The sequence below is a fragment of the Scheffersomyces amazonensis genome (genome assembly GCF_036850825.1).
Source record: "Scheffersomyces amazonensis strain UFMG-HMD-26.3 chromosome Unknown RJT21scaffold_1, whole genome shotgun sequence".
NCBI lineage: Eukaryota > Fungi > Ascomycota > Pichiomycetes > Serinales > Debaryomycetaceae > Scheffersomyces > Scheffersomyces amazonensis.
In genome coordinates this window covers 1,632,398-1,656,189 of record NW_027042741.1, presented here as the reverse complement: position 1 = coordinate 1,656,189, position 23,792 = coordinate 1,632,398, and the positions used below count along the sequence as shown (strand labels likewise).

Below are 23,792 nucleotides of genomic sequence, written 5' to 3'. Positions count from 1 at the left end.
TTATTAATACCCATAAAAAGTCAATAATCATCAGATGTTGTATTATTTTAATGGGAGCATTCAATATAATAATCATACCTAGAATTACTGTAAATGTTATAAACATAGATCCTACCAACTGTCCAATAACTAAATCAGAAGAACCATGAGATAAAGCAATATTATAATTTATAAAATCAGGAAATGTATTTGAAAGTGGAACAAGCATGAATCCTAAAATATTGTTGTTAATTTTAAGATTGTTGGCTAAATCATGTAAATTTTTAAAAACATAATTAGAAACAAGTATACTTAATGAAATTAGTATAATAGTTAAAAAAACTATGATGAAAAATGAAATTAATAATAAATAAACTATTGAAGGTGAAGAATTTGAACAATAATAAAATTTTGATATTATAAAGTAATTTGAATCACATTTATGTTTGATATATTCACAATCATTTGTAAAGTCTGAATGTTTTGATGGTAAATTACATTGTTGTTGATCAATTTCTGATATCAGAAATAAATAATTGATAGCTAAGGTTGGTTGCAACATGATAAGCAACACTGTTAAGATTAAGCCTCTATGCCTCCATTTTGGTATCATGGTTGCGAACTTTAACCTAAAGTGGTAAGCGAGTTAATAATATTTAATAATATAAATAGTTCACATATATTAAGAACATATACAGTCTTATAATTATAATAAAGTAATCGTATAATCTTTGTTTAGTTTTCATTATCAGAGCAATTTCAGGATCATTCCGTATATGCCCAAATAAGCATTCCTGCACACACCATACCTAAGGAATGTGTAATAGGAATTTTTGCCATATGTAATTTCTAACCTTCAGCTCTAATCTTTTCTAGTAGTGATATAGTTTAAAATTATTACATATTACAAATAAGTTCATTTCTAATAATTCTAATACAAATTTTAAATCTATGACTATGTGAACTAATTAAAAAATAAAAAATTAAAGTGAATAAATAATATGTACTATTTAAGTGGGCTATTAACAAGATCCATAGAGGGAATTATTATTATTTATAATTTATATTTAAATTGACTGTAATTATCTTTTGTTTCTAAAATCTCTTTAGCTATTTTAATATCAAGATTAATATCATCTATTAAAGCTTCTTTGGTAGTATAATTTAATTCTGGTCTTATATAGCCTAATACATTATATTTAACTGAAGCTCCATAAAAATCAGTATCAAATTTATGAATAATATGAACTTCAGCTGCTTTTTCTTTGTTATGATAAAATGGATTCCACCCAATTGACATTACCATTGGTAAAGCTGTTAATTCTTCTTTACATAGAGTACGTCCATGATTCACTTTAACTTGTTTACCATTTTGACGTATGAAAAGTTCATCCTCTTCTTGAGAATGAGGAAGAAGTTTACACCATCCATAATATATACCAGTATCAAGATCATTTAATTCTTTATTTATAGGAATATTAGCAGTAGGAATACCAAGTTCTGATGATCCTCTACCAAATCCACTAATAATTCTAGATTCTTGAGTTATTGGAAAGGGTGAAATAGGTTCTTCTGGAACTATGGTTTCTGGCCTAGTCATTATCTATGTTATGTGTATGTATAAATATATTTGTCTCTCTATAAATATGAAAAATTAGTCTTGATAACTGATTTCTTAGTAAGATAATGATGAGACATTTTCCATCAACGGAGAACGACACTGCGGGATAGATCAAATCCGAAATCAAAATATTGCGACATTTATTTGGAATTATGGGGCTCATGAACTTTCACTACTATCAGTATGAAAAAGACTGATTTTACCTTGAATAATGACAAGTCGATTATATATTAGGCAACACGATAGTAACTATATGAATTAGAGGAAAAAAGTAAACAAAATAGCGAACCTAAGATCGACATAATGTTTTTACAGTTTATATAATTTTATTATGGAGCAGACAGGATACAACAGCAATGCAAGTGCTACTATGTATGCAAGCTTAGAATCTTTCTTCTAATAAAGTTAATAAAGTAGCAGCATCCTTACCAAAAGCTCTGATACCTTGAGATAATTTTTCAGTAGCCATAGCATCTTCATTAAGAGCATATCTGAAAGCAGCTTCATCATCAACATAGGTAACCTTTTCAAAAGAGCTAGCCTTGGCAGAAGAGGCATCCAAAACTTGAGGAACTGGTTCAGAAGAGTTCAATAATTCTTCTAATAATTTTGGAGCAACAGTTAAGAAATCACAACCGGCTAAAGCTTTAATTTCTCCAGTATTTCTGAAAGAAGCACCCATAACAATAGTCTTATAACCGAATTTCTTATAGTAATTGTAAATATCTTTAACAGATTGAACACCTGGATCAGTTTCAGCAGTATATTCTTTACCAGTAGAAGCCTTATACCAATCTAAAATTCTACCAACGAATGGAGAAATTAAAGTGACACCAGCTTCAGCACAAGCAACAGCTTGAGCAAAAGAGAATAATAAAGTTAAGTTACAGTGAATACCGTGTTTAGCTTCTAATTCTCTAGCAGCTTGAATACCTTCCCAAGTAGAAGCAATTTTAATTAAAATTCTATCCTTGGAAATACCAATAGATTTATATAATTCAATTAATTCAAGAGCTTTCTTAATAGTAGCTTCTTTATCAAAAGATAATCTAGCATCAACTTCAGTTGAAACTCTTCCTGGGACAATGGATAAAATTTCTTTACCAAATTCAACCAATAATCTGTCTAAAGCAATAGAAGCCTTTTCAGCTTTGGTAGTACCTTTATCTTTAGCATATTCAATGGCAACATCAATAACTTTAGCATATTCAGCTTTCTTTGAAGCAGCTAAAATTAAAGATGGATTGGTAGTAGCATCTTGAGGAGTATATTTAGCAATTGATTCGAATTCTCCGGTATCGGTGACAATGACAGTACCGGTGGCTTTTAATTGTGCTAATGAATTGGAAGACATGTTTATATAGTTATGATTGGTATTAATTAATATATTAATATTATCAATTCAAAAAAAGAACTAAATTATAAAAGAAATAGTAAATTGAACGAATTGAAATGAATTTATGTGGAAATTTCTATATTTATGTCACATTGGTGGTTCTCGTGGGGGTTATTCAACCGAACGAAGGTCGCGACATCGTCAATAGTTTTTTCTTTTTATTACTAACAGGAGGGGGAGACATTGTCCAAAAGTTCGCGCGACATTCGCTTATAAAGTCTAGAATTTCTCATAGTTTATTAAGTTCTTACTAAATGATAATTATACAAAAGGATGATAGTAATCCATGACCCTATTTTAATTCCTTTTACATTTTTTTTTTACATATTTCTTACATATTAATTTATACAAGTAAAAATAACTAATACTAGAATGATTAAAATTAGTTCAGTTCATTCTTAATTGATAGTCATCTTAATTTGATTTTCTCAAAACTTGGATCTAGCTTCACTATTGTACCCAAAAAAAAGTATTAAGTATGCGGAATTGATACAATTTTGAAGGTCTAAGCGTATGAAGGGTCTCATAAAAATCTTGAATTGGAAAGGTGCAACCTAAATGATTTGACACATTAATTATGAATGAATAACGACTATTAATTATGAATCAATAACGACTATTAATATAACCTATATTTACTTAAATTAACATTTTTTTTAGCATTACACAATTTTTTTTTTATCTAAGCTTACTATTTCTGCTACGGAATTGGTGGGTGAGTGACCAACAAATTATTCTCTATGGCTGCAACAAAAGTTAGTCTACTTTTAATTAAATTAAGGTAAATTTAATCACAGATAGGTGCATAGATCTTGATCCCCCAATATTCTTCCAATTTGACGTAAATATTAATGACAAGGTGATTTAATTCAAGTCATTATTATGTCAAGGCAATTTTTGGAAACGTTGCTTATTGTTGAGATTGCAACACAGTGTAAAAAGTTCCATAGCTGGCTTTAATTGCTAAGCGAGGAATATGAATTTTTATGTCACTAATGAAGCTTATAAATGCTTATTTTGATGTTTCTTTTTATCATTTAGTTCTCTATTGTTTACTTTCTATAATGGAGATGTATCGTAGTTAACCCCGAACATTTTCCCAAGTATATTAATAGTGATGAATAAGATTTACCCCAGAGCATCCTGCACAAAACTGTTCCGCCAAAGCCGCCTAAAAAGGCAAACGTATCAACAGCAAGCAGCACAAGACTGAAATATCTAATCGATGAGCTTGCTATTCGAATTAATTTATGGTTCAATAGTAAACCTGCTCAATATATATTCATGAAGAAAGTTCTTAGCTCATATACTCGAACTTTGAAATATAATTTAAAAAATGGGGATAACAAAAAGATTATATATTCGTGCTGGAACTAGTTATGACTTAAATGACAAATTTCAAATTGTTCCTGTTAATACAAACAAACCTATAACAATTGATTCAGAAATAGGAACTTTTCAACTTCTTATCAATATTAAAAATTTCGATGGATCCAAACCTCATCTTGATAATAGTCTTTATAATGTTGGAGATAAAACTCTTTTGAATAAACAGCCTGTAGAAGAGAATAATGTTATTTCTGCATTACCTAATGATATTCAACCAAATTTACGTATAGATATTATATTTAAACCAAAAATCCCTATTGAAGGTCTGAGATTAATTTTTGGTAATGATTTAACTATACCAATAAGAGATTATGTACCTACAACTATATTATCAGCAGGATTGAAATTTTTTACTTGGTTTATTAATAAAACGGTCAAAGGTGATTTATATAATGATAAGCCCTATCTTTATGGATTAGCACTTAATACATTTACAAATATGTCAATTGTTGATGATGATGAAGATATAACAGCAATTGAAGAAAATATATTATCAGAAGATAATGAAGAAGATGAAGGAGAAAATGAGACTAAGAACCCATTAAAACTTCTTAAAAAGAAACAAAGCCATAGAAAACATCAAATAGTTGATAGATTAAATCATAAGGAAAATTTATCAAGTAATACTGATAATACGCTTGATATTCCTGATAATTCATTAGATAGAATTAAGTATTTCACAAATTTTGAGAATTGCCAAGAATTTATTTTTAATGATGAGCATTCCAAATCGTATTTCTTACAATTTGATACTTCATTTGTTAAAATGGCAGATTCAAAGTATGCTGTTAGCATTCCTACATATGGTAATAAGACATTTGATATTAATGTTTCAAGTCTTACCAATGAAATCCTCAATAATTTTAATTGGGTCATAAAGCAAGATGGTTATGATGGTGTTGATCATGGTAAATTAGGATTACTAGTTAATTTTGCATTATTAGATGAAGAAGATTAGTTTATGTTTGTTATTACTTACATAACTAAAGCCGTATATTTGTAATATATGTATTTATTTTAATTTAATTTAATTTATTTAATTTAATTTAATTTTTAATTTGATTTAGTTTAATATGTTGATTTCTTCCATATCGGGAAATAAAGCGTGAGCCGCACCGTGCCTCATGTCTCATGTCGCACGACATGATTCATGCCTCATCACTAAAAATAAACAACCATATCAAAAAGCAGTCACAACTATCACACCCTATTTAGGAATTACTGCAAATTATCATTACCTACCCCAGATTTCCGTTTAGGGTATAATGTCAGAACACATTTCTGACTACACAAATAATCATAACGATGAAGCTGATGTAGACCTCAATGATGTCATTGCCAACTCCCTTTCATCCCTAACAAATAATAATAACAATAATAATAATAATCATAATAATAATGATAAACTGGAACATAACCCTGATGAACAAATGTTGCAACCAAATGCGGAGACAGATACACACAACCCACACCAACACCATGAAGATATTGACTTAGAGAGTGCTATAAATAATGCATTTGACCAATTCGATATGACCTCGTTTGCCAATGATGCACATTCCGATAATTATAATGAGGATAATAATAGTAATAATAATAATAATAATAACATTAATAATATTAATAATACTAATACTAATACTAATACCAATAGCAATAATGATAGTAATGATGATAATGAAAATAATATACACAATACACATACCAATGGTAATAATAATGATACACAGATTTTTGATCATCATGATGATCAGTCACAAAGTGACCAATTCAATCTTGACGATGCTATTGGGAAAGCATTCGAGAATGCCTTAGAGCAACATCAGCAGGAGGAAATACAAGAACAAGATGAAGTGAAGGAACATGAACATGAACATGAACATGAACATGAACATGAACATGAACATGAACATGAACATGAACATGAACATGAACATGAACATGAACATGAACATGAACATGAACATGAACAGGAACAGGAACAGGAGCATGAAGTAGAGCCAAAATCAAATATACAGACCAATCTAGATGATGATATTGGTAAAGCATTTGAAAATGCATTACATAGCTTTGGTGAGCCTGATGTTAGGGAATCATCAAAGACAAACACTAACGAATCCGTGAATGAATTAAACTTGGATGCTGCAATTGAAAGTGCCTTTGATAATGTTCTACATAGTGAACATACAAGTACTAGTCCAGCACAGGATAAGCCCGATGAATCAAAATATTTAGATGATGAAATAAGTAAAGCTTTCGATAATGCTATTAAAGAAAATGATTCAACTATACCTCAAGAAAGTTCAGACAATGTACATCTTGAAGATACCATTGGACAAGCTTTGGAGTCTGCCATAGTAGAAGATCAACACAATTCTAAGGAAAGTAGTCACGATAATCATGATGATTCTAACTTGGATGATGCTATTGGTATGGCATTTGCAAATGCAATGAAAGAGTCTGAACCGGCGGAGTCGTCACTGAATGATAATAAGATCATAGATAAATCAGAATCAGTCCATGATGAAACTAATCAAGAACCAGAACAAGCAGAACAACCAGAACAACCAGAACATGAATCCCATAAGGACTTGAGTTTGGATGAAGCCATAGGAAGTGCATTCAAGGATGTATTTTCTCAACAATCGAAAGATGTATCTACTTCTGAGCAGGTTGAAGAAGAGAAGGCACAAGATGATGATGCTCTAGAGAATGCTATTGGTAATGCATTTAACCATATATTCCATAAAGACGAAGCTGTACAGTCTAATCAAGAGGAATCTAAACAAGTAGAATCACATGAAGCTAAAGAACAACAACGTGAAGTTTCTGATGATGATGATTTAGATCTTAATGAAGCCATTGGTAATGCTTTTAAAACTTTATTACCAGAACAACAAAGTACTGAATCTTCAAAGGATACCACTGCTAAAGTGGATAATGATGATGATTTAGATTTAGAGAATGCAATAGGAGCCGCATTTGAATCAATAAATCAATCAACTACTTTCCATTCACAAGAAGAAGAGGATAAACCCGTAAATGAAGATGAATTGAGTGCTATAATTTCAGCCTCATTTCAACAAGCAATTGCCACTGGATCAGGTACTGGATCAGGTGCTGGTTCTCAACCAGTTTCAACCAGTAAATCAGGACAATACTCAAATTCTGATCTAGTACATGCACCAGCATCCAGAAAGAATGAAATCCCATTTGATGTATCTAGTTTAGTTCAAACATTAGTTAACCAAATGGCTAATCAAGATGATTTTACTGATACCCCTACGACCAGATTACCTATTTCAGAAGATATAATTCAAGAATTAGCCGCAGAAATTACTAATCAAGTTCAATATCATTTAGCCGAAAATGAAACTGCTAAGAAATCTTCAAATGTATCATCATTACCACAAATTGCTGATAATGTATTAGAACATTTTCAACAAGAAGCTCATAAAGAAGAAGTAGCACGTAGAAGAAATGAATCTAAGAAGAAGTCAATAAGTAATACTATTGGTAATGGTAATGGTAATGTTTCTAAACCTTTAACTAAGGAAAAAGATACACATACAAATGATTTAGAACTGTTACAAATGAGTGATATCTTACTGAATGCTTTTAAAATGGCTATGGAAAATCCTCAAGAATTATTGACTGATTTAGATACTGAAGATACTATAGATACCAATAGAGGAAGTTCAATTAATTCCGAACCAGAACCAGAACCTGAATCTACTGGTTCATCATCTAAACCTTTAGTGACTGTACCATATTCTTCATCTACTGCTAGATTTTTAGAAACATTAAATCGATCATCATCCATTGATCTTGATGGGAAACAACCACCACCATCTAAAAAATCATTATCTATTGCTGAAACTTTAGCACTTCATAGATCAGCCATGTCTACTGGAGCTAAAGCATTTTCAACAGGAGGAGTATCTACAGAAACAAATAAAGGTTCATTATATGATTATGGAGCATTAAATAGTCAAATCTCTCAAGCTTTAAGTTCAATAACTTCAAGAATTAATAATTCTACTGGATCTAATGAAAATTTATTAAGTGTAATTAGACAAATGACTAATTCATTTACTACGGGATTTCAACCAACATTAACAGATTCATCATCATCATCAAATAATTTAAATGCTTCAGAAATTATTCAAAGTTATAAAGATAAACCTGAAAAGGATACCATTATAAATTCTTTATTACTTGCTAAGAAATATTTATATGATCAAAGTGAAATTAGAATTCCTGATGCCCAAAGTAATTCATTGGCTGCAAAATTACTTGATAATGTATTAAATCAATTTGATACATCAAAGATTGATCCTAATTTAACTAATTCATCATTAAATTCATTTTCAGCTAATCGAGCTCCAAATATTAGAAATGAATTTATTTCAAGTATTGGTAAATCAGTTATATCAGCAATATCGAATTTTTCACCAAATTTTAGAAGAAATGGTAATGATAAACCTCCCATTGATTCACCCGAATATAAAGAAAAAATTAGAATTGATAATCGAGAAAGAAAGAAGAAATGGAGAGAAGAAAATTCAGATAGAAATAAAGATAATGATTTAAGATCAAGAGTTTTAAAGCGGGCAAGTGCAATGTTTGGAGAAACTGATAGTGTAGAAAAGAAAGCTTGGGCAGAAGAAGAATTTAATAGAAGAAGAGATAGAAGAATTGCCAAAGAGGAAAAAAGAGAGCATGATAAAGTTCAAGGTAATCTATCTCAAGATAAAATCTTTACTAAGGGTAAAGAAACAGGAACAGGAACTGGAACTGGATCTAAATTAGCCATGGATGAAGATCTTTCTAAACCTGTAACTGATATATTTAATATGGTTTCAAGTGCAACTTATCGAGAAAATCCTGAAGCTGCCTTAGCAGCTACGGCTGCTGCAACAGCTACCGTGGCAGCTATGTATGCTGATAGAAATCAAAATGTCACCTATAAACAAGTTGAATCTGCTGTGGGATCTATTATAATGAATTTAATGGAATCATCGAATTCATTAGAATTAAATGATCGACTTTCAAGTCTTTCTAAGGGAATCTCATCTAATTTCCAATTCACTAGATCTCAATCTCCTAATCATCAACATTCAAGATCTATGACTTCTGGTTCGAGTAGTTCAACATCCACCAGCACCACCACTTCTTCTTCAACTAATGGAGGTATATTAAATAGAATATCTTCATCAGTTAGAGACGTAGCCAATGCCGGTTATGAATCATTACAAAATTTCCGGAATTTAAATATTCAAGAAAAGAGGAAATCAGATATTCCATTAAGTAATGAACCTAAACGATCTAAACTTATGACTGATGTTGAAGCTTTAGTTTCTGAACGAGATTCATTTAGTAAGATTGCCTCTAATTTAGATCAAATGAGAAGTTCATTGGCTACGGGTTCAGCCTCTCATTTATGGGGCTCTGTTAATACACTTCGAATGCCTCTGTATAGAAAGGCCACTGATCCATCATCATCATTATCTACTGCTACTACTACTACTACTACTAAACCCAATACTGGTGATAATTCAACTATTAAACTTGAATATTCGACATTATCATTACCCACCTCCTCACCATTTATTTCAAATAAGATTCATACTGGAACTATAACCAATACTAATGGAATTTCTTCTGGTTTAAGAAGACCTGGTAGTTTTCAAAAACCAGTAGCTAAAACTGATAGAGCTAAGGGGAAAAGTTTAGGATTTCCTAAATTATATTCTTCATCTACATAAATCAAATCAAATCAAATCAATTCAAACCAATTCAATTCAATTCAATTCAATTCAATTCAATTCAATAACTATTAATTAAATAGAATCAATTAATTAAATAGAATCAATTAATATATTAATTTATTATTAAATTTAAATATCTATAATGGTTCAGTTTCTTTAACTAACCAATTATAAGCTCTTTTATCACTCATTTCTAATAATTTCTCAGCAAAGTCTTGTTTAACACTCTTATGATATTCATTAATCCAATTAATTTCAACTGGTGATAATAAATTTGTATCAATTAATTTTCTACAAAATGGTACTTTAGTTAAATACCCAAATCCTAAAAAGTTATTACCACTTCTTGTTTTACCAAATTCATCACTACATTCAATAATTTCTAATTCACTTTCAATTCTAAATCCAACTTCTCCATCAACATAATATCCTGGTTCATCAGTAAGAATTCCTCCTGGTTTATAAACATCAATTTGACTTGGTCCTCCTGTAGTAGTCAGAATTGATAATGGTCCTTCATGAACATTACCAAAACTTCCAACTCCATGTCCTGTACCATGATTAAAATCTAATCCTTCATTCCATAATGGTTGTCTTGCATATCCATCTAAAATACTTCCTGTTGTTTTAGAATTGGGAGGAAATTTTGCCATTGCAACTGCTAAATGTCCCTTTAAAACTAATGTATAATATTTTTTATATCTATCATTAAGTCCATCAAATCCAAATTTATAAGTTCTTGTAATATCAGTTGTACCTTCTAAATAATGAGCTCCTGAATCTATAAGATAAATTTGTTTTGGATCAATAATTGAATTATCATCCTTTGTTGGTGCATAATGAATAATTGCTGCATTTGGTCCAGTTGATGAAATAGTTTCATAAGATAATCCTTTAAAATTAGGTAATTTAGATCTAATTGAATATATTTTACAGGCCACATCATATTCTGAAAGTTTACGTTTTTTATTAACTAATTGATGATTTAACCATGATGAAAATAATATAAATGCTAATGAATCCTTATATTGAGCTATTTTAGCATTAAATAATTCCGTTGAATTTTTAAATATTTTCATATTTGATATAATAGATTCATGAATAATTGAATTTTTACCAATTGATTGTGGTAAAGAATCAAATAAAGCAAAAGTAGTAGATTCTTTATTTGGTAAAATAAATGATAAATTTGGATTTTCAATTGTAACTTTTAAGTCTGATAAATCAGGATAAAATTCTTCATAAGATTTAATTTGTAAACCTTCAATACTTGATAAATAATTATGTAATTCCGGTGATCCCTTATCAATTTTAATTTTATTAATATATAAAATTACCGAATTTAAAGTTATAATTGAATAAGAAAAAAAAGTTGGATTAAATGGTATATCATAATCAGATCTTAAATTAAATAACCAAGCAATATCATCTAAAGCAGTTACAATTAAATGAGTACTTGAATATTTTGAAGATTTTAATAAATCTCTAATTTCTCGTAATTTATCATTAGTATGTTTACCAGAATATTTTAAATCTAAATGATAAATTGGTTCTAAAGATCTTGAAGGTTTTTCAAATCCCCAAACTTGATCAATTAAATTAATTTCATATAATGGTTTAAATTCAAATTTACTACGATAATTTAATAATCTAACTCGATTAAAATATTCTCCAATACTTAAACTTAATAATCTTGGATCACAAGAAATTACATTACTAAATTCATTTTTAATAGCCTTTTCAATAGCAAATTTATTCCAAGTAGGATTTGATGGTATACCTTGTTTTAATAATTTCCAATATCTTGAATCTAATTGCTTTTCTGCTTGTAAGAAATATCTTCCATCTGTTGATAAAGCTGCTTCACCAGTTAAATTCTCTTCATCATCAAGAGTTACAACGGCAATACCTGCACTTCCAGTAAATCCAGATATATATTCTCGACGTTTATCAGCCAATGCAGTATATTCCGATTGATGTTCATCTTCTGATGGAATAATATAAACTCCAATATTATATTTCTTCATTAATTTTCTTAATTCAGTTAATTTATCCCCCTGACTTAATTTAGATACTCCTAAAGTAATTGGATTAGTAATATAAGGTAAATCTGGTAATATTTCATCATCATCTGAATAATTAATTACTTCTTCATCATCTCCAATAATTGTTTCAGCCAATTGTCTAGTTAATTGAGGTAAACATTGAAATGGTTTACTTAATAAACAACTAAATGACGGACATGTTATAGTAGAAATTTCTGATTCAGACGCTAATGGTCGTTTACGATTTATACTTAATAATGGTTCCTTTTCCGACATATAAGCCATAGTAAGAGTTAGTTAATTAAAAGTAAGTAAGAAGTAAGAAGTAAGTAATAACTGAGTAAGTAGAGAGTAAGTAGAATGACGGGCATTTAAAGGGACCAATTTATCGTGAGGCTCTATTTCTATTTTTCTGGCGATAACGGATCACGATACCGCACTATCGGTTGGTAGTACCGGGCTTAAGCTAAATTAGTTACGACTACAATTGTACAATTAATAAAAGGATATAATTTGATAGACTACGTACTCATAAGTATGATTGAAGATGGAACCCACATGTGTACTCCCTAAACACGAGAAAGTATTATTAGTTAGTATTTACCTAGATATTTATATAGTAACCTTATATAGGTATGTTATGTTAGAAATTTTGGCATAGTTAACAAATAGCTTACAAATATCGACCCTTATCAGTCTTTTGCAAGTACCATATACAAAAGCTTTCAAAACTCACGTAAAAGTATATCACATAGTAAGAGCGGTTTAGTCATAAAGTTAGTAAATCCTAAAAGTTAGCATTGCCAAATTCGCTTTGGCTGTTAGTATCTATCGATATAGTGACGAACTATACTGCTATAAATATCAAACTTTCTAATACCATTATCAACATGCAATAAAAAATTTGCTTGTCTTGACAAAAATATCGAAACTTCCTTAAAACTTTGGAAGGAAAGATAAAGAAAGTGAACTATATATACATTAGTTATATGGTATGTTTACAAAATTTATTTATAACGAGTCGTGCGACATTTCTCCCATCCCCCACGACATATTCACCACATAAATAAAACGCGTCAATAGTAAATAGTAAATACTAAAATACTTCATACTAAATAACCAGTAACTCATAGAAACCAGCAGTATGGGGAGATTAGTTGGATTGGAATTACATAACTTCAAGTCCTATAAAGGTACTGCGCGTATTGGATTTGGAACATCATATTTTACTTCCATAATTGGACCTAATGGAGCAGGGAAATCAAATATGATGGATGCCATATCCTTTGTACTTGGAGTTAAATCATCTCATTTACGATCTCAAAATTTAAAAGAATTGATTTATCGAGGTAGAAAGATTAATTCCAATAACCTGGAAACCAATTCTTTAAGTTCTGATGAAGATCCAATTAATGCTTATGTTATGGCAGTATATGAAAAGGATGATGGAGAAATTATAAAATTAAAACGTACTATATCTTCCAATGGAATTGGAGATTATAAAATTAATGATTTATCAGTGACAGCATTAAATTATTCTATGGTATTAAAATCTGAAAATATCTTAATTAAAGCAAGAAATTTCTTAGTATTTCAAGGTGATGTAGAACAAATAGCTTCACAATCACCACAAGATTTAACTAAATTAATTGAAAATATTAGTGGATCTATTGATTATATAAAGGAATATGATCAATTAAAGGAAGAATATGAAAAATCTCATGAATATTCCAATTCAGTATTTTCAAGAAAGAGAAATTTAAATTCCGAATCAAAACAATATAAAGTTCAATTAGCAGAACAAGAAGAATTTGAAGAAAAATTAATTAAAAAGACTGATACAATAAAGAATATTAATCTTTATAAATTATATCATAATGAAAAGAAACATGAAGAAATCTTACAAGAAATTAATTTAAAAAATCATCAATTTAATGATATAAAGAAGCAATTAATTAGTGAACAAAAATTATTTACTAAAGCAGCTGCTGATTATTCAAAACAAATAACTGAATCTAAACGTCAAGAAAAATTTATAGATGAATTATCTACTAAAATTGAATCGACTAAACGAGATTTAATTCCTATAGAAGCTTCTAAAAGATCTACTACTATTAAAGTTAATTCTTATAAATCTAAAATTAAAGATTTACAAATTGATTTAAATCGTCAAAATGATCGAGTTATTATTAATGAAAGACAACTTCGAGAAGCTAAAAGATTATTTAATGAATTTCAAGATCGAACATTTTCTTCAATTCAATCTTCAGTAACTATTGAAGGTCAAAGAGAATATGAAGAATTACGTAATAAATTTTTATCATCTGATGGTTCAAAATTAGAAGAAGAAATTTCACTTTTATTAAATGATAAAGAATCAATTTTAAATAGTATAAATAATTCAGAAATTCAAAAATCAAATTCAATTAATAGAATTAATGAATTAGAATCAAATATTAATACTGATTTAAAATCTCGACTTGGCGATATAAATCAAGAAATTAATGATATACTTAGTCAAAGACAAGAAAAATTTGATTTTAGAAGTAAACTTATAAAGGCTAAAGATGAATATAAATATGAAGAATTACAAATAAATACTCAATTAAGAGATGTATTAATAAAACTTGATGAATTATCATATCAACAACGAGAATCAAATAAACAAAAAAGATTACGAGAAAATGTTTCAACTTTAAAACGTCTTTTTCCAGAAGGATCAATTAAGGGAATTTTATATGAATTAGTAAGACCAATTCAACATAAATATGAAGGAGCATTACTGACAGTTTTAGGAAGAAATTTCGATAGTGTTATTGTTGAAACTCTGACAATTGCTTATAAATGTATTGAAATTTTAAAGGAAAGAAGATTAGGAGTTATTAGTTTTATTCCATTAGATAATATTATTAATGATACTATTAATTTAAATTATTTAAGAAGTATTCATCCTGGTGCTCAACCAGCTATTGATATTATTGAATATGAAGATAAACTGTTAGAACAAGCCATTAATTATGTTATGGGAGATACACTTGTAGTTAATAATATTAATATTGCTCGAGAATTAAAATGGTCAAATACAAGAAATCTTGATAATCGAATTGTAACATTAGATGGATCAGTTATTCATAAATCTGGTTTAATGACTGGTGGACAACAAGATCAAAAATCTCAAGCCAGTATTAATTGGGATAAAAATGAATTTAATAATCTTACCATATTAAAGGATGATTTAGCTGATAAATTATCAAGATTACATGAAAAATCTCCAAAAGATATTGAAATAAATCTTTTAGCTGAAGAAATAAGTCGACTTGATGATAAAATGCCAGTATTAAGAAATCAAAAATTAAATATTGAAAGAATTATTAATGATCGAGAATCAGATATAAAATTTCTTAAAGATCAATGTCATGGATTTGATTCTAAAATTCTTGAAAAGAAGAAACAAATTACTAATATTAGTAATAAAATTGAAGATATTCAAATTAATATGAAAACTCTTCAACAAGATATTTATGGAGAATTTTGTAATAAATATGGATTTAAAAATGGAATTACTGATTATGAAGATTTACATGGATCAAGTTTAAGAATTAGAGCTAAAGAAAGATCTCAATTTACTAGATCTATAACTACTTTAACTAATAAACTTAATTTTGAAAAGGAAGCCGTTAATTCAACTAATGAAAGAATAAATCAATTACAAAATGAATTATTAATCTCTGAAAAGGATTTAGAAATATTTATTAAATCTAAACGAGAATTAGAAGAAAGTATTGATTCAATGGAAGCAGAACTTGAAATATTAAAATCTGAACATGAAGAATTTGTAAAATCAATTCAATCACAACAAAAATATTCTCGATCTTTAGAAACTTCAGTACAAGATTTTGAAAGTCAAATTGATAGTATTAATAAATCAATTACTGGATTAGAAGAAACTTTATTAAAAATTGATAATGAAAGAGTTAATTATCTTAAGAATTGTAAAATTCAAAGTATTAATATTCCATTAAAAGATGGATTATTAGAATCTATATCTATTGGAGAAAATATTGAAGATTTAATGAAAGAAGTTTATGAAATTGAAATTGATTATTCTTTATTACCTAAGAAATATCAAGAAAATTTTAGTTCAAGAATTGAAGCAGAATTAGAAGCAGAATTAGAAGAAATTATTAATCAACTTGAAAAACTTACACCTAATCTTAAAGCCGTAGATCGATTAAATGAAATTGAAAATAAATTAAAAGATTTTGATCGAGATTATACAATGGCAAGACAACAAGAACGTAAAATATTTGAAAAATTTCAAGAAATTAGAAATAAAAGATATGATAAATTTCTTGATGCATTTAATCATATATCTAATCAAATTGATAATATTTATAAAGAACTTACTAAATCTCGTACATCACCAGTTGGAGGTTCAGCATATCTTACATTAGAAGATGAAGAAGAACCATATAATTCAGGAATTAAATATCATGCTATGCCACCAATGAAAAGATTTAGAGATATGGAATTTTTATCAGGAGGTGAAAAGACCATGGCAGCTTTAGCATTATTATTTGCAATTCATTCATATCAACCTTCACCATTTTTCGTTCTTGATGAAATTGATGCAGCTCTTGATAATTCAAATGTTAGTAAGATTGCAAATTATATTCGGAAATATGCTGGTCCAAATTTTCAATTCATTGTAATTTCTTTAAAGAATTCATTATTTGAAAGATCTGATGCTTTGGTAGGAATATATAGAGAACAAAGACAGAATAGTTCAAGAACTGTTACTTTAGATTTAACGGAATATTCCGAATCTGTCTCTGTAATTTAGTTATTTTATGAGTTAGTGTATATGCAATAAATTGGATGCAAATTGCCTATTCTGGTCGCATCTCATTATTTTTTTGTTGTTATTTTATTTATTTTTTTTTAGTTTTTTTAATTTTTTTAATTTTTCACTCTCTAACTACATCTACTAAGAAGTACCCTAATGTTACGACCAGTAAGAAGGTTAGTGGTACTGTGTAGAGGGTGTGTGGAGACTCGAAGGGGTATTGTGTTGAGGCCGAAGTACAAAACTAACCCGAAGCCTATACCGAAACCTATACAGACACCTATACAGACACCTATACCAACACCACCACCAATATCAATATCTAAACCCAATACTACCACTAACAATACTACCAACAATACTACTACTAACAATACAACTGCCAAAACCATTACTACTATCAATACCGATCCAAAAGTACTTAATAAAAATGCTACTAAAGCATTAAGAAAAGCTCTTAAAGGCAAAGTCAAATCTGCTAAAGGTGAAGCCAGTCCTAATAATATACTTCATTTAGAAATTCAACAAGCTTTAAAACTAGCCAATATTGAATTATCAAATGTTCGTAATCAAAATTCAATCCTTAATAAATTTATGTTTTCAACAGATCGACCTCAAGCCATAGTTGATTTAGATATTATATATCATACATCGGAAGGGGAAGGATTAGGAATAATTCCTAAAAGTCAATATGCTTCTTCAATAGTTGAACCAGATGAAGATCTTGATAATCAATTTACAGTAGTTAAAGTTCCAAAAACTTTAGTAGGTGATAAAGTTAAAGTATTATTATTTATGCATCATTTATATCATGCAGAAAGTAAATTACTTGAAATAATTAAACCAAGTCCTCAAAGAAATGATGATCTAATATTATGTAATAAATTTAAAACTTGTTCTGGTTGTCATTTACAAATGTTAAGTCATGAAGATCAAATAAATTTCAAATTTCAAACGATGAAGAGAGCCTATGAATTCTTTTTCCCAAATTTTAATAAATTAAATTTTAAACCAGTCATTGAATCTCCTAAACAATATGGTTATAGATCAAAACTTACTCCTCATTATACTATTCCTAAACCAGATATTGGACAAACTATTCCTATTGGTTATAATGATATAAATGTTCCTGGAGTTATTTTAGATGTAGATGAATGTCCAATTGGATCGCCTACTATAAATGATAGACTCAAAATTGAAAGATTAAGAATTCAACAAGAACGTCCTGGTAAACCAGGTAAAAGTTATACTTTATTATTACGAGATAGTGTTAAATTAAATAATAAAACTGGAGAATATTATAATGTATGTCTTACTGATGAAGATCCAGTAATTACTGAGAAAGTTGAAAATCATGTATATCAATTTAATACTTCAGGATTTTTTCAAAATAATCCCGAAATATTACCTTCAGTACTTAATTTCATGAGACATCATATTGATTCAACAGGATATACTTATAAATATTTGATTGATACTTATTGTGGAGTTGGATTCTTTGGTATTGCCCTTTCTAATACAATTAATGAACATGGTAAAATCTTTGGTATTGAAGTTGCAAAAACTGCCATAGAATGGGCTACTAAAAATGCAAAATTAAATTCTATTCCAATTCCTCAAAGAATTGAATTTATTCTGGGATCATCAGAAATGATATTTGAAAGTCCAAATTTTAAAAATTCAGGTATTAAAGGTCCAGAATCTATTGTTATAATGGATCCATCTAGAAGAGGTTCTAATGAACTGTTTATGAGACAATTATTAGCATTTAAACCAAGATTAATCATTTATGTTAGTTGTAATGTATTTACTCAAGCTCGAGATTTAGCCTTATTTGAAGAATATCAAAAGTATTCCGATACAAAGTATAAAATTAAAGAGATTGCTGGGTTTGATTTCTTTCCTCAAACTAAACATGTTGAAACAATAGCAGTATTAGAATTACAAGATTAATAAAAATATAGAATATACTTTTACTTCTATTATGTCCATAGTTAATTAATTATACATGTATATATATATATATATACTTATTTTTTAGTTTTAATTACCCTTTGAAGTAATAAATTCTTCAATAATATCACTTAATGCTCTAACCCCCCAATCTATTCTATGTTTCTGTTTCTTACCAGAAATAATATTACTATTCTTAACTTTTTGTTGCGAAAAATATTGAATACCCCTTAAAAGCGTTGTTTGATCTCTTGCCTTCATAATTATTTCAATAAGTTTTCTATCATCATATTTATAATCTGAATGATTAGATTTAGATTTAGATTTAGATAATCCGGTACCAATAGAATTAACTTGAGATTTTTTTCCAATAATATCTAAAAATGTTACAAATAATACTTCCATAAATAAGACTGTATCACTTGATGCTGTTAAAAAATTTATAGTTCTTAATAAATGAATTGGTAAAGCTTCTTCAGCAATTAAATAACCAAAAAATCTCCCTAAATTTAATACTCGTTTTAATTTAGTATCACTATTATCTCCACTATAATCAAATCCAAGTCCTTCAAGTTCATCTTCATCTTTTTCATTTGATCCTTCAAAATCTTTTAATAAATCCCAAAGCATAAATTGAAATGTCTTTCTATAATTATGACTATCACATAATTTTTTTGCTAATAATCCATAATATGGATTCCAAGCTGGTTCAACTCCAGTACAATGAATTAATACTCGAGGAATTTCTCGTTCTTGGGATCTCTTTAAGGCTAATTTATCAAGTTTTGTTAACGCATCAATATAATCATTAGCTGACATAATTGAAATAAATATAGCTCTTCTAATATCAGTATTCATCCTTTGAGATCTAGCTAATTCCATCCAATTTGGTTCTGCATTATCTAATATATCATTTAATACTGCTTCATTAACATTCTTTTCTAATTCACCTTCAACTTCATCTAATCCCTTCCATGCAGATCCAACAAGCCACCATTTACCTCTTGATTTAATATTTCGAATATCATTTAATGATACTCTAATTGAATCTCCATATTTATTATTATTAATTCCTCCTAAAAATTTCTTTAATCTAATACTTAATTGATGATAACTTTCATCAATTGTCTTTAATTTATTTTGTTTTAATGAATTAATTGTTTCAATTAAAAAATCCATTCTAGCTGACATTTCTTGTTTAGGAATTTGTTGAACTTTATTATTAATCATAAGAATTATTTCCTTTAATGCTGTTGGATCATCTGATCTCATTTGATTTCCTGAATTACGAATTAATCTTAATAATAATTCAGAATTAGATTCATTTAATTTATTAATTAATTCTTTAATTATATCATATAATAATTTAGATGAAACAAGTTGAAATAAATATACTGATGATAATAATGATATTATATTTGATGCTTGTTTATCCTTATTTGAATCTTGAGAAAATTCTTCAAATTTTTCAACTAACAGTTGAATAAAGTATGCTCCAAATTCCACTCCTTGTAATCGATAAAGGGCGACAATAACTACGGCATGAAGGTAAACAAAATTCTCAAGTAATCTACCTTGTTGAATAATATTATCTAATATAGTATTGGTTAATTCTTCATTAACTGTATGTCTTGGATTAGATAAAAATAATTGATTTAAATCATTAACAATAGTTCCAATATTGGCTTCAGATAATTTATTCAATGGACCTTTAATTGATCTTCTTAAATTAACAATCTCTTCTGATACTCCCTCACCTTCAGCTGCGAGCTTTCTACGTAATGCGGGTGGAATATATCTAGTCGATGAGGATTTCTCTTCCTCTTGTTCTTGTTCTTCCTCTTCTTCACCCTCTGAAGAATTATCATTGGTTGGTGCAACATATGGGTTCTCTCTAGTATTTGAATCTGAATCTGAATCTGAACCAAAATCATCTTCATCTCCCGATATATGGTTAATATCATCACTATAGTTTTCTTCATCTGAACCTCCAAAATCCAAATCAAGTCCATCTAATAATCCTCCAATATCATCTTCATCGTCAAGTTTAGATAATTTACCCTTCTTACCATTTTTAATACCTAACTTTTTAGCATAATAATCTATATCTTCTTCATCTCTGGCAAGTAATTCTTGTTCTTGAGCTGAAATAATTCGATCAGGTTTATCTTCAGATTTAGAATTCTTCTTAGATGCTTTTGCCTTAGCTTCTTTGATAGCCTTTAATTTAGCCAAGGGATCTGCTTCATAGTCGGAATTTTCTTCTTCATTGTCAGAGTTCTCATCATCCTCAAACCCTCCAAATTCTTCATCCTCTTCCTCTTCTTCCTCATCATCATCGATAAGGTCTTCGTCGTCATCAGAAAACTCATCATCTTCGAGTTCGTCTTCCTTGACTATTTTAATGTCTGACACTTTACCGTTTTTCTTTGCTTTTAATGCTGCTAATGCAGCCAATGGATCAGCTACATAATCATCTTCTTCTTCCTCCTCCTCTTCTTCCTCTTCTTCTTCTTCTTCTTCTTCCTCCTCCTGTTCTTCCTCATTATCGATTTCTTCACTGATATCATCGTCACTCAAATCATCCTCCTTCACAATTCTAATTTCAGAAACTTCGTGACTATTTTTCTTTGCTTTTAATGCTTTTAATGCTTTTAATGCAGCCATAGGATCTTCTTCTTCTTCTTCATTATCTTCTTCATCAAAATCTGAAAAATCTGAAATATCCTCATCTTCTTCCAATTCATCTTCTTTGACGACTCTTATTGATTCTTCTTTCTTATTCTCTTTCTTTTTCGATTTCAATTCCTTTAATGCGGTTAAGGGATCCTTTTTAGCTTCCTTTAAGGCTTTAAGTTTAGCTAATGGATCATCTTCATTATGCTTGACTCCATTAGAATTATGATGTTTTTTCCCATTTTCAACTTTTGAAGGTTTCCCATTGGACTTCTTTTGCTTCTTGGATTGTCTCTCTTGTTTTCTTCTATCTTTTCTAGAAAGTTGAGGTTCTTTTCTTTTCTTACTTGTAGATGTAAATTGATTATATCTAGCTTCATCTCCAACATATTCTCCCTTATCTTCCCTTGTTTTGATCTGATCTAAAAGCAGACCAGGAAGTCGTATAGCATGAGTCTCGCCTTCTTCTCCTCTATCCTTTCCATACTTTCTAGCCATCGTTAATTACAATTTATTGACCATTAATTATATATTTAAATTAATATTTCAACTCATCTTGCAACTAAATAAAAATATATTTTTCAGATTCCTGCACAGAGCCCCCTCACTCCCTCACATCAGAAGCTCGGTATTAAAAATTGTGAGCATAACGAGAAGGCAATTAACCATAATAATTGTATATATATAATTATAGTTACTACTATAAAACAAAAATCACTATAGTAGAATGAATAGATTTTTAAAGATCGATTTGGGGAAATTTAAAATCGACCTTAAAGTAGTGGTTGATTTAGTAATTTTAACCGGAGCTGGACTTTGTACTTATTATTTATTAAATCATGTACTTAATGATTATATTGATCCAACCGTAAGAAATAAAGAATCAGATAAAAAAGGTAAAGGAATACTTAGAAAGATTCAAGCAGCCAATCCTCAACTTCGAGATGTTACATTTAATCAATATGAAAAGACTCTTTTAAGTTCATTAGTATCACCAGAAGAAATTAGTGTAACATTTAATGATATTGGAGGTTTACAAAATATAATAGATGAATTAAGAGAAGCCGTTATTTTACCATTAACTGAACCTCAATTATTTGCAGTTCATCTGAATCTTATTCAATCACCCAAGGGAGTATTATTTTATGGACCACCAGGTTGTGGGAAAACAATGTTAGCAAAAGCTATTGCCAAAGAAAGTGGAGCATTTTTCTTACTGATTAGAATGTCTACAATAATGGATAAATGGTATGGAGAATCTAATAAAATTACTGATGCTATATTTTCTTTAGCAAATAAATTACAACCATGTATAATTTTTATTGATGAAATAGATTCATTTTTAAGAGATCGATCATCTAATGATCATGAAGTAAGTGCAATGATAAAAGCAGAATTTATGACATTATGGGATGGATTAAAATCAAATGGTAGAATTATGGTATTAGGAGCTACTAATAGGAAAAGTGATATTGATGAAGCATTTCTAAGAAGAATGCCCAAAACTTTTGCTATTGGGAAACCTAATGCAATTCAAAGAAAATCTATACTTTCTAAAATTTTAAAGGGGGCTAAGATTGATGAAAATGATTTTGATTTAGATCTTATTGTTTCAAGTACAAGAGGATTTAGTGGATCTGATTTACGAGAATTATGTCGAGAAGCTTCAATTTTACCAGTTAAAGAATATATACGAGAGAATTATGATTATAGTAGTGGGAAATTAAATAAAGGTGAAGCCGATGATATTCCTGTTAGATCATTAAGAACTTCTGATTTTATAACTACTGAATCAATTCCACCTTCAACTATAGACTAAAATAAATATTAATATTAATATATTATTGTATCTTGTATATAAGGCATATAAGGTGTAGTAGTACCCTTAAGTAGTAGTACCTTTAAGTAGTTACCTATAACTTTTTTAGGTGGTGAGGGTTACCCGCTAAACACTCGAGATAATTTTTTTTCACCACTAGCGAAGACTACAGTAGTTAACTATGACACTTCTTCTTTTTATAATCACAACAACAACAACAACAACAACAACTACAACCACAATCAAATTCACAATATCAGTGTATAGCATAGTTATCTAAATATACATTGATTTTCT

The 23,792-nt window shown here is 28.9% G+C and overlaps 8 protein-coding genes across 8 annotated transcripts; 4 read left to right on the top strand and 4 right to left on the bottom strand. All coding sequences in view use genetic code 12, as the record gives it.

The window, feature by feature from the left end:
- Nucleotides 1–703: 703 nt before the first annotated feature.
- On the bottom strand, nucleotides 704–1,613 carry RJT21DRAFT_117435 (riboflavin kinase). Its single transcript, XM_064880698.1, has one exon. It carries the CDS (start codon nucleotides 1,577–1,579, stop codon nucleotides 1,034–1,036), a length of 546 nt encoding a protein of 181 aa, XP_064741107.1. The 5' UTR covers nucleotides 1,580–1,613; the 3' UTR covers nucleotides 704–1,033.
- Nucleotides 1,614–1,808: 195 nt separating this feature from the next.
- Nucleotides 1,809–3,283, bottom strand: TAL1 (sedoheptulose-7-phosphate:D-glyceraldehyde-3-phosphate transaldolase). The gene has a single exon (XM_064880697.1). The coding sequence runs from the start codon at nucleotides 2,952–2,954 to the stop codon at nucleotides 1,983–1,985; it is 972 nt and encodes a 323-aa protein (XP_064741106.1). The 5' UTR covers nucleotides 2,955–3,283; the 3' UTR covers nucleotides 1,809–1,982.
- A 1,049-nt stretch (nucleotides 3,284–4,332) lies between these two features.
- On the top strand, nucleotides 4,333–5,343 carry RJT21DRAFT_111497 (uncharacterized protein; the record flags this gene model as incomplete). Its single annotated transcript, XM_064880001.1, has 1 exon — nucleotides 4,333–5,343. The coding sequence occupies one exon, from the start codon at nucleotides 4,333–4,335 to the stop codon at nucleotides 5,341–5,343; it is 1,011 nt and encodes a 336-aa protein (XP_064741105.1).
- A 127-nt stretch (nucleotides 5,344–5,470) lies between these two features.
- On the top strand, nucleotides 5,471–10,223 carry RJT21DRAFT_12144 (uncharacterized protein). Its single transcript, XM_064882101.1, has one exon. The coding sequence runs from the start codon at nucleotides 5,651–5,653 to the stop codon at nucleotides 10,151–10,153; it is 4,503 nt and encodes a 1,500-aa protein (XP_064741104.1). The 5' UTR covers nucleotides 5,471–5,650; the 3' UTR covers nucleotides 10,154–10,223.
- RJT21DRAFT_12145 (uncharacterized protein) lies at nucleotides 10,224–12,592 on the bottom strand. Its single transcript, XM_064882104.1, has one exon. It carries the CDS (start codon nucleotides 12,484–12,486, stop codon nucleotides 10,294–10,296), a length of 2,193 nt encoding a protein of 730 aa, XP_064741103.1. The 5' UTR covers nucleotides 12,487–12,592; the 3' UTR covers nucleotides 10,224–10,293.
- A 684-nt stretch (nucleotides 12,593–13,276) lies between these two features.
- On the top strand, nucleotides 13,277–19,031 carry SMC1 (cohesin subunit). Its single transcript, XM_064882776.1, has 2 exons — nucleotides 13,277–17,035; nucleotides 17,336–19,031. Exons 1-2 carry the CDS (start codon nucleotides 13,346–13,348, stop codon nucleotides 18,998–19,000), a joined length of 5,355 nt encoding a protein of 1,784 aa, XP_064741102.1. The 5' UTR covers nucleotides 13,277–13,345; the 3' UTR covers nucleotides 19,001–19,031.
- On the bottom strand, nucleotides 19,032–22,191 carry SGD1 (Sgd1p). The gene is made up of 2 exons (XM_064879726.1): nucleotides 21,470–22,191; nucleotides 19,032–21,391 (listed from the first exon to the last, which is right to left on the bottom strand). The coding sequence occupies exons 1-2, from the start codon at nucleotides 22,172–22,174 to the stop codon at nucleotides 19,091–19,093; spliced, it is 3,006 nt and encodes a 1,001-aa protein (XP_064741101.1). The 5' UTR covers nucleotides 22,175–22,191; the 3' UTR covers nucleotides 19,032–19,090.
- Nucleotides 22,192–22,403: 212 nt separating this feature from the next.
- On the top strand, nucleotides 22,404–23,495 carry RJT21DRAFT_79823 (uncharacterized protein; the record flags this gene model as incomplete). Its single annotated transcript, XM_064885234.1, has 1 exon — nucleotides 22,404–23,495. The coding sequence occupies one exon, from the start codon at nucleotides 22,404–22,406 to the stop codon at nucleotides 23,493–23,495; it is 1,092 nt and encodes a 363-aa protein (XP_064741100.1).
- Between the last annotated feature and the right edge of the window lie 297 nt (nucleotides 23,496–23,792).